The 15,019-nt window shown below is 38.6% G+C and overlaps 1 protein-coding gene across 1 annotated transcript; it reads left to right on the forward strand.

The window, feature by feature from the left end:
• Window positions 1–9,704: 9,704 nt before the first annotated feature.
• LOC127857228 (uncharacterized) lies at window positions 9,705–11,611 on the forward strand. Its single transcript, XM_052393642.1, has 2 exons — window positions 9,705–10,484; window positions 10,652–11,611. The coding sequence occupies exons 1-2, from the start codon at window positions 9,705–9,707 to the stop codon at window positions 11,609–11,611; spliced, it is 1,740 nt and encodes a 579-aa protein (XP_052249602.1).
• Window positions 11,612–15,019: the final 3,408 nt, after the last annotated feature.

Consider the following 15,019-nt stretch of genomic DNA (forward strand, 5'->3'; position numbering starts at 1 on the left):
TTGCTTCTATATTAACAGCACATGATCTTGGTATAGGAATTTCTAAATTACAGTTCAGTACAAGAAGTAACATTGTTTATCTAATTTTTACATGATCGGCTTGATTCACCGTGTGCCCAGAGAGCCACTCTTTTGTTGAACCTCAACCCTTGCATACATGCCAATCTCGATCAAAACAATGATACACCTTTCCATTGTCGGACTATTGGTGGCTTCCATGCCATTTCACCGGAAATTCCATCATTTGGTGAATAGTAACCGACCCCGAGGAAGAAACGAATAGCCCGGTGTTGAAAAGCATATATGTACGACCGATAACCCCATAAAGGTGCACTGTAGCGTATGACAGGTCATGCAACTGAATCATAAAATTTGCAAAATACATGATATGGAAGACCACCAATGGGTTTGCACATGACAATCAACAGGCCTACGGCTCGAGTGGCACTCTGGACAACAGCTTTAACAGTAATATTTATATCAAGATTTCATGTAAAACAACACCAAAATAAGTATATCTGTCCACTACAAAATGTTGATTTAAACCACCCATAACGTATACGATGTACATGGTGTAGAATATGGTCTCAAGTGAAAAAAATTGCTTTTATTACAATTTACCTCCATATTATTAGTCTTACACCAATCATTTAAACCATTGATTGCTATCTGCAAACCTTCAGCTGTTTTTGCTAATAGTACAATATCATCGGCGTATAACATTATACATATAATTTCAATGTCTAAAGTTATACCAATGTCTAAAGACTATCTATGAACAAATTAAACATCAAAGGAGATAGAATACAACCTTGACGAAGTCCACAGTTTACATCAAACCACTCAGTTTCAAAAGAATTTAATCGAACACATGATTTTACATTTGAATACAATGATTTGATAGCTTTCAACATTTTACCCGTTATACCAATATTTGCAAGAAGATGCCACAAAACTTCTCTTTTGATAGTATCATATGCTTTTTTTAAATAAATAAAAGCGCAAGAAGTATCTTTTCGTTTCTTCTTTTGACTTTCAATAATGTTTGTTACAGATAAAATATAGTCTGTCGTGCTTCTTCCTTTTCTAAATCATTTTGTTCATCACACATATTTATATTATGTCATATACATATTTTATCATGTCATGCAACTTGTACTATTCGCGTCGTTGTTTGATAATATAAGCACTTTTGTTTAAAAACCAAACATTAAATCGAGCTGCATCTTTTCTACATTATGCCTGCATTGTTTATGTAAAATCAGTAATTTTCATAAAAAAAGAACTTCTTATTATATTATGATTTTAAAAAGTTTAAATTGTAAGTGTTAATGTTTTTAAACATGCATGATCATAACATAGTTGTCATGAAGGATACGTGTTGTTACTTTTTTTCCAGTATAAAACATATATCCGGATATACTCATATACTATGCTTATGTATTAACTGCAAAACTAAAGAATAACAATAAGCGACATGGCTCCTGCTATTTACAGCTTACAAATGATCTTTTGGATACTAAAAACGTATATAACTGTCTTGCTTGTGCATTTGTGTGCATCTGTGGTGCCATCAACATTAAATAGTCTCGACAATCTTGCTTCTTAAGTTACTACTTTCGTAAAAAGCAATTTTACGAAAAGCAATTTTAAGCGGTTTGGTCATGCCACTTCTATTTTCTCAAATAATTGCGGCTGTCGCCACCATACTCAAAGAACGCATCACCATTTCAAGATACGAACAGAACAAAAAGTGCTATCATGCAACTGCTATGTTTTTCGACGTTGGCTATCACCACATTTCTCAAAGGACTTGTGTGCTCCTTTCAAGATTCAAAGACATCAACATATCGAAAAACTTCAAACTCCTTCTCACGTGTTTCTTATGTATGCGTAGGATTATAAGGGAAAGAGGCAGGTTCTGCACTATATAACATTTTAACACATGCTATACCCTGTTTCCAATGTAATACAACCATTACATATTTTTTTATTACACATGTGTAATACAAAATTCTTAAGCGTTTTCATTGGTTTAGTTTTCGTTTATGGACAAATCGCATATTGTTATTTTGCTTTGTAAAAGCCGAGGCATTCCAAATGACGTCAGGAAATGTAAACAATATTCGAGATTTATCATTTTGTTTGCGTAAATATTTATTTAATTTGCTCATGTAAAAGCATTTGATCAAAAAGATCTGACAGTCGTTGTCATATAATACCATATTTATTAAACTCGTCCAGGAAGTTCGTTAGTAAGCTCGCCAAAAGCTCGCTTACTAACAAAATTCCTGAACTAGTTTAATAAAATATGGTATGATATGACAACTCGTGCCAGATCCTATATTTATATTGACATCATACATATCACATCTTTATATCTTATTAATTCGCTTACTATATCATATGTAATTGTTATTTAATTTCTTGCTATTCTACGTTGACTTCATGCATTTTGTTTACAAAAAGTAACATAATATAGAATCGCTGTGTGCTCAGATTTTCGGTCCCATTCAAATTGTCTATGATTTTAATTTTCAGATATGAGTTGATTAACAATTTGAGTAAATTATTTAATATAAACTGAAAGCTTGTTGCTTGGTATCAATTACCGAAACATATTTAATAATTGTATGAATTGTAATGTATACGTTCTTGCAATGTCAAGAGAAAACAATCGTTATTGACACCGACAAAATCAATTAAAATCAAACAATTATTTAACAATTAATGTTGATAGCGTTGGCTATAAAGTTCACGTGAATATATGAATTAAAAAGTATGCACTTTGTACATTACATTGTAAGTTAAGCATATAAATTACTTTCTACAATACACACAACATCGCTGTTTGGTGGTATAAACAAAGACATTTTAGTTCTTTGCAGTGTTATTACCACAATAATCATTTACAGCACACACGTCCATTCAATTACGCAACTGTGTGATGAGAACTAGTGTAGTGCAGCTAATAGCTACTTAGAGATAATACAATCCGTACTTGAATTAGATGTTCTTCGTAAGTGCCCCATAGGTCGCGTTAACCGAGAATCGTACTTTTTCCCTCAAAATTTTCAAAGCATTACTGAGTTGATCTTGACATTAAACGTTGAGGTGTGTAAAGTTGTCTATAATGTATTGATAACTTATGTTGCTTATAATAGCAGTGTTGTCAGTGGCTGAACATAACCAGTGTTTCATTATGATGGTTGGAATTTAAATAGATATTTCCTTAATTGAACATAAAACTGTATCAGAAAGCATGACCCCATGATACTGATATAAATACATCTGGCTATTGTAATACATTAAAGCTAGTCCACTTGGTACTCTTCATCACAACGGGATATAATAAGATTTATCATCAACACATAACATCAGACCTGTCAGATTCGAGGAGGGGGGCAAATTTTAATGACAGATAATACAGAATACGTTTTGTGTGACCTTGTGATATTGTTTTTTGCCTTGCATACAAATATTGAAGCAAGTTTATGAAAGTTTATGCAATATACTGGTATTTTTTACATATAGGATGTCGTTAATCGCATAAAATAAACGAATGCGGAAAGTCCAACTACATGTTAGTCGCAATGTCATCTTATATTCCTTTTGAACATAATTCAAACCATGACCTGATAATGAAATGTGAAACTGGTAGCATTTTACTTATGTGCACCTGAAATAAGTGACTTTACATATCTAAATAGTGTTTGCAAGGTATTACGAAATTATTGGTTTCTATTTAACCGAACAGACGTCACCAACTCTAAACAGTTTTTGGTATTTCAGGGTGTTTGTTTTGCCTCATTCATTAAACCACTTTATTTTATCGTAATATTAAAAGCTTACGACCAACTGTTTAGTCAACCATCCTACCATATTTGTGTTTGCGTTGTGAGCGGAAACACATTTGTGTATATACACCCACAAACCATTTGAAATAACATCGTAAAGTTTTTATGATCATTATATTGAATAACACGCGTATGAATGAACTTAAATTTAAGCATAATTAAACAAGAAAAAAAATTCTTTTTAATTAAAAACATTTAGTTATGACACTGATGAAAACGCATGCACATCTTTTGTACATTGAATACCATCTTGTAGTATTTTTTTCCATGCAAGCTTGTATTTTTCAAATATGTAACACCGTTAGTTTCTTGGCACAAAGAGCAATAATTTACATGATTTATAATACATACGCTTACAAAAAATTTACATATTCAATAAAAATGCTTATCCATTTAATCACAAATCAATGCCGTGTGTCGATCACAGCCACTGTTAGACTTCATATTTCGACCAGACATGGGTATATATAGTAAGCAAAAACGTGAATCATTTTCGCGATATGCATTCTCATTTAATGAATAATTAACGTTTTACTCGCTATCGCCGCATTTTATGGCCGCAGTCTCTGACGGTATTCTACAACTCGTGTACATTCTTTCACGATTATAACACTTGTTGTTGTTTGAAAATATATCTTCATTAACATTCCTTTAGTCTGAACTTTTTTAACAGCATATATTGCATATGCTGGTCTAGCTTTTAATAATCCATTTGTAGAATATATATGTAGTAAACATGAATATCATACACTGACCTACACATTTTTTTTTATCACCACGCTTTTAAAAGGGAGTGTATATTGTATTGATCTTCGCTTTCTGTCCGTCTGTCCTGGACACTATCTCCTCCAACACTATTAGCACTAGAATCTTAAAACTTTCACACATGGAAGCTATGAGCATATTTGCGACGGTGACGGCGACGGAATTTTGATCTTACCCTGGGTCAAAAGTTATGGGTAAATAAATGGGTAAAATGGGTAAAACCCCCCTCATTTTACTAACAATATGCGACGCACATGATAATAACTTTTGCCCCAGGGTTCATATCAAAATTCCAAATAGTGCACAGTCACACACATGCAAATAGCTACCATGGGTGTAAGTTTCAAGGTTCTAGTGCTAATAGTGTAGGGGGAGATAGAGCCCGACCACGCCCACCCAATTTTTTGTTAACATAGATTTTCATGTATTCACCAATTTAATTCAAATAAATACTAAACATCTCCTATGACAACACGGTCTATCTCGACCAGCCATGTCCACATTACCCACTTCAGTGTCATTGATAAAGGTAAAGGCAGCTTAGTTCTCGTCCTCTTTCAAATTTATCGAAAGGTCCACGCGTACTTCTTCCCTGTACCCTCTTTTTTTTGTACCCAATTTTTTGTGTTCCCACATTCTTTTTTTCTACCAACATTTTTTTCGTACCCATTTGTTTGCGTACCCATTTTTTTTCGTACCCACATTTTGCTTCGTACCCAAATTGTTTTTCGTACCCACATATTTTTTTCGTACCCAATTTTTGAGGGGGCCGAATTTTTTTTTGTACCCAACTTTTTCGTACCCAAATTTGTTTTCGTAACCAAATTTGTTTTCGTACCCAATTTTTTTCGTACCCCAATTTTTTTGGCAGAATTTTTTCGTACCCAATTTTTTTCGTACCGAATTGTGTTTCGTACCAAAACTTTTGTTCGTACCCATTTGTTTCTGTTTTAACACAATTTCTTCATTTATTCACCAATTGACTTCAAATTGATACTGAACATCTCTTATGACAAAACGGTTTATCTCGACCATCCATGTCCACATTACCCACCCCGCGGCCCCACCAACAAAGGCCTTGTCCAACCAAAATTGCCTTTAAGCATAACATCTATTCGACGTGGGGATGCGCGTCGGCCTCTGCCGCGCCTTTTTCTAGTTTCTAGTTGTGGAGGCATAACTGTACACACGTTTGTTCAGTATAAGAGACGCATTGACCCTTTGCTAGTTAAACAAAATTATCTGGATGCATTCTGAGAATGTTATAAAGAAAGGGGTAAATAATATAGATCCTCAATAAGAAAGGGCAAAACTCTTTCATTACATTGTTGTTTTAGCAGAGAAAGTTTTTATGGCGAAAACTCAATAAAGGTACAAATACAATAAACGCGTACAATAACATGAAAGTATTTCGCCGAATAAAAACTGCCTCGAAACGTTACATACAAATACATTCAGAACGTTCCCATGCTTGTATATTCTTAGTGGACAGAATTTACAGACGTTTAATGAAGAATACGATACGTGTATGAAATTATCAATGACTTTTAATCCGTGATCGATTGTATTTATAATACCAGATTGTATTGGAAAGTCGTTTTTTTAAGTGTTAAATGCTTGTATTACGTTTTTTTACACGAACCTTCTACATAATCTATACCAATATATATCAAATTGCCTGATTTTTATGTACACAGCCATCTTATCACATTGTATTACAATATTGTAACTTTTATATATCATATGTCATAGTCTTACACTTACTACTTACTTACTAATATTTCTAATAAACTTATATAAAAGTCTAATGATTGTATGAATGCGGGGAAAATTGCATGAACCTAATGGACCTTTAATTACCCTCCACAACCACTCAAACAAAAAAAAACGGGTAGCTTTCACACACGCTCCTACAAAGTTTAGCTTGCCTAGTAATTGTAATCTCGAACATACTACCTTACAATTTTTCTTTCGTCAAAGCAAATATACCTTTTTTGTCGAAACAAATTTAAAGAGTTCCCTTGATATGGCCACCTTTAAAGGCATATTAACCTTTTGGAAACCTCAAGTCTAAAATAAGTGTCCTATCTGTGTTCCCCGTGTTAGGTCCCGAGTTTGATGGGGATATTGTAAACTTTTCAAACATTAATTGAATTTAAAGAGATTTAAAGGGACCTTACATTGCATTATAACGAGTTTGTTTCAACAAACAATTTAACGTACATTCTTAATTAAAATTTGATAACGCTGTGCGCACAATGCTGACAACAAAAGTATTAAATATTTTTCAAAACCCGTTTGCTGAAGCTTACAATATAACAAACAATAAAAGAGGTGACCGTTGTTCAGAAGTCTTCTTTTTTGAAAGGTCTAGTAAACTGTTGAATCAGAACGACCTTGCCTCAAAAATTATACATGTGAGGGAGCAATATTGCAAAAGGTATTATAAGTCCACTTCGATAAACAGTCTGATATTTGGTGTCAACTTTAATATGATATTGTTTCCTGCTATTATATTTGTATCAATTGTTAAAATGTAATACACAGTCACCTATTACAGTTCGAGACAACTAAAACAAAGTGTGAATTCATAACATATTTCTTTTTCGCAACATTTATATGAAAGCACGCAGAAACTATCCTATTGCTGAAAATTATGCAAATAGTACAGCAGAGCAATAGTAAAAGGCAGCTACAGATAACACGGAGCAGTCTTTGATTTGAGACTCATGTCTTATAACGTTGTAATGCTGACACAATTTAAAAAAAAAACTAAAAAAAACAACGAGATTTACTTAATGCATATTGTTTCTAGCACGTTTCGTGTTTAAAAAAATAAGTTTATAATCATTCTTATATTTCCTTAGCTACATGTATAAACATCGCAATTGCATGTCATTACATATGCCTTTTTCAGAATGGAATGTCTGTAACGATGTTTCATGTACCACATTTTTCGAAAAGTACACTTTAATGAATAATATTTATCTTTCAAATAATCATTATTCTTTTGTTGCTGTAAGCTTAAGGTCATCGCAAAGAATAATTGTGATTTATTCATTTAAAGTATCAAAACTGTGTGTGGGAGAAAAACGAAATAATAAAATTTCCCCTATTCGTTATATTGCTATCGAAATTGTGCAAATAACCTGATATCGCTGCACATTATCTGGCGTACTCCTTAATATGACTGCTTATATAGATATACAGCATCACATCATTATTTTTACTAAAGCAATAAATAATGAGATCTTTCATCGCTTTCTTTCATATATTCGTAAAAACTGCGATCACCGCTTGGACAGATCAATGAAAAGCAAGGGTGTTTGAAACGGATAAAGGGCTATCTGAACCTCACATTTATTCAAGAATCGATCAAAACAACAAAACGTGTGTAAAACGATATAAATTAATAATGTGCATATTAAGAAAGCAAACGAAACATGAATGCCAAAACGTGACACGAAAACGTGATTCGAATAAAACACACATACGTGTTCTTTTGTCGTCAGAATCGGAAGCGATTAAAATGTATGGTTCAAAAGTTCTAACTATAAAAAGAAAAAGTGTCCATCTACTATAGATATGAAACTTTAACCAAAAAAAAAAGTTATCGATGAATCTTCATAAATTCTTTAAACAAACTGCTTGTAAAAGAATCGTATTTTTTTTCTCCAATATAACAGGTTTTGTTTAAAACTTAATTCGGGCAATAGCCCAGACAAAAATCTTAATTTCGGAAATAAGTGTCTAAAGTATTTGATTAAGTACGCATTTATACTTGATTAAGGCTGAAAACTAGACGTGTAAATGCATTTAATTGCACTATCTGTACATATAAGTAAAGTCGGGCATGTATGTATGTTTGTAATGTATTTGTCTGTAGGAAGTTACAAAGGGTTATTTATACGCAAACGCTCTACTGAATAGCAATAAGACAAAATCGCTATCTTCTGTGAATTAAGAGAAAAGTCTATATATATTCGTTTTGTATGTGGTGTGTTGGTATTTTTAGTATTTTGTGATTCGTTTACACCGGGTCTTTTCTTTAAAAGGGATTAACTGGGATTTTGCTCTCAACATTAGTATAAATCACATGTTTTGAGTTTGGCATCATTAACGTCCGTTTAATTTTTTATATCAAGATACAATATAGTGTAACATGAATATGTAGTTACAATATAATGATATGCATAGTATCTGTATATGGTCTAAGGCTGATATTGCCGGGGTGGAAATTGGGGATAAACGCCCATTTCTCTAGAAAAGCTTCATAAGGCACGCGTCTCAAAAGGCCTCTGTCAGCCAAAATCAAGCTCCTGGCCCACGAGTGTGGCTTAGTTCTAAGCCCGACAGACCATGTTCTAGCTGACAGGAGAAGGGTTGCAGGCGGGTTTCTGGCGCCTTAAAACCAGCTGCTTCGGTCAGATGGGGCCCGTCATCCTTGGTTGGTAGCTCATCTAGGAGAAGGAAAACTCTGATCTCAAATCTCCGCTGCCTTGCGGCATACCCAATCATGGGATGGGCTAGGGGAGTCAACCCCGACATCAAATCTGGAGCCGGAGTCCCTAAGGCAGTCTGGCCTTGTCCTCATGGTCATTCTGGCAACTTCTGCGACAACGCTGGTGCCAAGCTGTATCGGTCTACCGTTCCCTTGGGTCAATCAGCTGCGTGGAGAGGGGGGCCCTGAGGCATGGGCAACCCAGGATCTCCATACTTTCTTGCCCAGGCTTGCGCCCTGGAGAGGTCACTCCAGCTTCGTGTCACAGCAATGAAATCAACACGGGAGGCAGTAGTCACGGGTTATAAGTCCAAACTCGTTTCGCGAAGAGAAAGGACGCCACGGACTGACTCCGACGGTGGGAGAGACCGCCATGTCTCACTGGTCAGCTACCGCCCGCCTCAAGCTGGGCAATCCCCGGTCAATAAGGTGCTGACACGCCAACATCCGCCTGCTTCAATGGGTGCTTGGAACTCAGTGTGTTTTCACGATAAGCGGATGGAAACCACGCACCAGGAAAAACACAGAAAACTGCGAAGAAGTTTCCAGCACTTCGTTTGGCAAGCTGGAATGTGAGAACAATGTGCCCTGGGATCTCTGATGACTTGCTCACCATTGATGACTCTAGGAAGACCGCCATCATCGACAGAGAACTCACCAGAATGGACATTTGTATCACCGCCCTCCAAGAAACTAGATTATCATCTAGCGGTTCCCTAAGGGAAGAAAACTACACTTTCTTCTGGAAAGGGAGAGAGCCAGAACAGCCACTGCAACATGGAGTGGGTTTTGCTGTTAAGTACACCTTGCTCGCCTCCATCGAATCCCCCACAGGTGGCACGGAGCGCATCCTTACACATCATCCTAACTCAGCTGCAGGTCTCATCACCATCTTCAGCGTCTTTGCACCGACTCTGGGCGCTTTCGATGAAGACAAAGACACCTTCTACGATCAGCTGGACAGTCTGCTTGGCGGGATCCCCAAGGTTGAGCCTATCCTGCTCCTCGGTGACTTCAATGCCAGAGTTGGGACAGACCATCAGTCATGGTCGTCTTGCATTGGACACTATTGCACTGGGAAGATGAACGACAATGGACAGAGATTGCTAGAGCTCTGCTCCTATCATAACTTGTGCATCACAAACACCTTCTTCCAGTCTAAACCCCAGCACAGGGTGTCATGGATGGACCCCAGGTCCCGTAGGTGGCACCAACTCGACCTTGTGATCACTCGACGCTCCCTGCTGAGCAGCGTACTAGGAACACGCAGCTACCACAGTGCAGACTGCGACTCAGACCACGCCCTAGTATGCAGCAGAATGAGATTCCTCCCCGCAAGCTACATCGCTCCAAACCCCCAGGTCGGCCTCGTATCAACATAGCCAGGATTGGTGATTGCCAGCGCAGGGAGGAATTTGTTAACAGCCTTGAGAATGCCCTCAAAGATCTTCCGGAGCAGGATGTCATGGGACGATGGAAGTCAATCAGGGATACCATTTACGATGCCGCCATTGCCGCCTTTTGAAAGAAGGAGGAAAAGAATCCTGACTGGTTTAACGCCAACCTCCAAGAACTTGAACCTGTCCTTGCTACCAAGCGCTCAGCTCTTCTCGCCTACAGAAAGTCACCATGCGAGAAGACGCTCTCAGCTTTGAGGACGGCACGAAGCAATGCCCAACGTATAGCCCGACGCTGCGCCAACGACTACTGGCTGCAGCTGTGCGAGAGCATCCAGCGCTCAGCCGACTGTGGAAATGTGCGTGGCATGTACGATGGCATCAAAAAGGCAGTTGGCCCCACGGTCAAGAAGACCGCCCCACTCAAGTCCTCCACAGGGGAGACGATCACTGACCGCAACCACCAGATGAGGAGATGGGTGGAGCACTACTCAGAGCTTTACTCTAGTGTAACTGTTGTCATCGAATCCGCCATCAACGCCATCAGTGACCTGCCCGTAATGGAAGAACTTGACGCCATTCCCACTGTTGATGAACTTGCCAAAGCAATCGACTCGCTGAGTGATGGCATCCCACCTGAAGCCATCACATGCGAGAAGACCACCCTACTCCAGCCACTGCACGATCTTCTGCTTTTGTGCTGGGAGGAAGGAGCAGTGCCACAAGACATGCGAGATGCATCCATAGTCACCCTTTATAAGAACAAGGGCGACCGGAGTGACTGTAACAAATACAGAGGCATCTCTCTGCTGAGCGTGGTTGAAAAGGTCTTTGCTCGCCTAGCCCTAAACCGTCTCCAGACCCTTGCAGCAAGGATCTACCCCGAGTCTCAGTGTGGTTTCCGCTCCGGCAGATCTATCACCGACATGATCTTTACTGTACGCCAACTCCAAGAAAAGTGTAAAGAACAGGGTATGCCTCTTTACTTGGCCTTTATCGACCTCACTAAGGCTTACGACCTGGTCAGCAAACCCGGACTGTTCCGCATTTGGAGAAGAATGGTTGCCCTCCCAAGCTGCGCAACATGGTGATATCCTTTCACGAAGACATGAAAGGAAGTGTCGTCTTTGACGAGTAATCCTCAGAGCCATTCCTCATCAACAGCGGTGTCAAGCAGGGTTGCGTGCTTGCACCTACCTTGTTTGGCATCTTCTCATCGATGCTGCTGAAGTATGCTTTTGACTCGTCCACTGATGGCATCTACATTCACACCAGGTCTGACGGGAAACTCTTCAACCTCGCTCGCTTACGGGCCAGAACAAAAGTGACCGAAGTCCTCGTCAGAGAGATGCTGTTTGCGGACGATGCTGCCCTGGCCACGCATACAGAAGAGGCTCTTCAAAGACTCATATACCTCTTCGCTACAGCATGTTCAGAATTTGGGCTTACTGTCAGCTTGAAAAAGACTAATATCATGGGCCAAGATGCCAGCAAAGTATCCTGCGTTAAGATCGGGGACTATACCCTGGAGGTGGTGGAGGACTTCACCTATCTTGGTTCCACCATCAGCGGAAACCTGTCCGTCGATACCGAGCTAAGCAAGCGCATCGCAAAGGCTTCAGCTACCATGGCCAGACTGACAAAGAGAGTCTGGGAAAATAAGCTTCTGACAGAGAAGACCAAGACCAGGGTATACCAGGCCTGTGTCCTCAGCACTCTGCTGTACGGTAGCGAAACATGGACGACCCTCATGCGACATGAACGCCGCCTGAACACGTTCCACATGCGTTGCCTAAAGCGCTTGTTGGAGATAAAGTGGCAGGATCGTATCCCATACAATGACATACTGGAACGTGCTGGGATCCCAAGCATGTATGCCCTACTAGCTCAACGTCGCTTCCGCTGGCTTGGTCACGTGCGCCGAATGGGGGATGGACGCCTACCAAAGGACGTCTTGTACGGCCAGCTTGCAACTGGCACGCGACCCGTAGTTCGCCCAGCTCTCAGGTACAAAGATGCCTGCAAGCGGGACCTCAAAGCCTGCTGCATTACAGCAGAAACCTGGGAGACTCTTGCCGAGGATCGCACCGCTTGGCGACAGTCTTTACACAGAGGTATCGAGGCAGCTGAGGAAAGCAGATCCGGACATGCAACTCAGAAGAGAAGCATGCAAAAAGCGCGCGCCGCCATCCCCCCGACTGCAAGCCCCTTTGTGTGCGTATTGTGCAACAAGGACTGCCACGCCCGCATCGGCCTGCTAAGTCACAGCAGGCGTTGCCCCAAAAAGTGACAAAAGAGCGCATAAGCATAGTCTTTCGAGACTCAGCTCTGCCAACCAACCAACCAGTACCTGTATGTCGTTTTTTTTCCCCTACATCAGGGGTGATTTATCAATAATTAAAAGCCTTTAGCGTGCGCGTCAGTGTTTATGAACGCATAATCTTATTTTAATAAATGTTTTTGCAAGTTTAAATATAACGCTTACAATTTCTTTAACGGTGACCATGCATGCACATTTTCACAATACATACCATTAGTAATGCATTTTATGTTTGAGGTCGATTGAATGTTCTCTGATAAAACTTAGAATAGCATGCACAACATGATATTATGTGTTGGTGTATCTGGTGTCGACGGTAAAACTTGCATTTAGCTATTGTTTGGTTTAGACTTACACGGCGTACTGTTTTAGCAATAAAATATTGAATTGGACATTTAACATTTTATACTAAATTTTTTTCCATATATATCGTTATTACTGTACATTATTCCAACGGAGTAACTGTAAAACACTGTTGAATGTCACAATGAAGATTGAATTCAATTTGATGGCGCCTTATGTAAGGATACTTTTTCAAAAGTGTTTTTGTTAATAACATGTACTTAGTTTCTGACAGTTTCAATAGCATAAGGCGCGTTTCTATTTATCGGCTGTAACCACTGGAAAATGTGGATACATTCTGTATGAACGATGTTTTGTAAACACGTGTGCGTGCGTTTGTGTTTATCTTAAAAAACTAGAGAACATAAGTTATTTGAGTATCCTAGCATACCGATCATAGAGAAATAATGATAATCTTTTCAGAATGCGTCGATTGAAGTCATCAACGCCTGGGCACAGTGAGCGGAAACAACTACCAAACAATCGTGCCGAACCCAGGCCATGCACAATAAGGGGCACTATGCTTACGCAACTGAAAATCATTTTACATAAACATGTATTTTCTTCTGTAAAATATCAATAAAGTTAATTTGCTTGAACTTGCATCGGTGCTATCGTGAATAAAATCCCCCAAGGGTGCATCCCATTATTAAAATTATTGCCTCGTCACAAGCCTATGAAAAAAATCTTTCCGCAACATACTTTTTTTTTTACCGAACCCAATCTTTTTTGAACGTATAATTTGAAGTCTATAATTTTTCATCGAAAATTAATTTCATGAAAAGTATAAAGAAACGATAAAAGATAATACAGTGTCTTGACATAAATGTGCTACGACGCCTGTGTTTATAGAAATAGACGTTAAAGCTATGCATGCTGTTTTTCAAAATTTCGGAAATCATTGTGATCGATTTTCATCGGAATTTACAAAGGCTTTTGGAACAAACGGCGGAATTTCAAAACAAAAACATAGAGGGAGAGAGCTAGGTTCGAATTAATATTTTACGGGTTTATATGTGTATTTACCGAACTATTACTTTTTACCGACGACATCCGCCGCCAGTGTGGCTGTTTAGAGTACTAACAATGTCACCTGGCATATTCCCCTGTAACTTGTCGGCAGTAAACGGAAACAATCCTGACTCATATAACAATAACTCAAGAAGGTCATTGTCGCCTAAAGAACTCACATGAGTAAAGTAATGACATGCCAGGAATGACATTTGAATATAATTGCTATCGTTGCCACGCCAGACATATTTTACAAGTAACTGACGCGAATGATTAAACCAATGGTCTGACCTAGATCTTATGTTCAGGTAAAACTGCATTGATATGATCATGATTATACACCAACAATCGCTATTTTCTACATTCTCTACTATTTGATTTGTTTTTGAAGAAAAAGGATATCACTCTGCCGTTGGTAGATCAGTCTTTACTGTACATGTCCGCATAATCTGCAAGATTGGTAACGATCGGATGAAAAATCTGCAAGGTTGCACGAAGTGAATTTTCAGTCATCGTGCAAGGGGCCTATACATCTGGTGCTCCTGGTCCATTGTTGAAGAGGTCAAATATAATAGTTCCATATTCAAAATGAGAACGTTGTGTTAAGGCTGCATAACAATACTGTCTTGATCATCTACGCCCAAAATTAAAAATGTTTGGGATATTAATTTTTTTTTGTAAACCACGGACAAGTTCTGTGGTGATACTCTATCATTCATTTTGGCGGTGTTGAAATGTTTTGTCCCATCTTGATCGATCTTCATGAAGATTGGGTTAAACTGTTTCGAAAAACCACCATTTTGGCAATATGTTCTTATAATAAAGA

Source organism: Dreissena polymorpha, chromosome 14, assembly GCF_020536995.1.
Source record: "Dreissena polymorpha isolate Duluth1 chromosome 14, UMN_Dpol_1.0, whole genome shotgun sequence".
Taxonomy (NCBI): Eukaryota; Metazoa; Mollusca; class Bivalvia; order Myida; family Dreissenidae; genus Dreissena; species Dreissena polymorpha.

Bases quoted from the DNA above. Each gene is read 5' to 3' on its own strand.
- LOC127857228 (XM_052393642.1), top strand. From the start codon at position 9,705: ATGTGCCCTGGGATCTCTGATGACTTGCTCACCATTGATGACTCTAGG. The intron at 10,485-10,651 runs GTCGGCCTCGTA...GCCTTTTGAAAG, and splicing joins ACATCGCTCCAAACCCCCAG to AAGGAGGAAAAGAATCCTGA.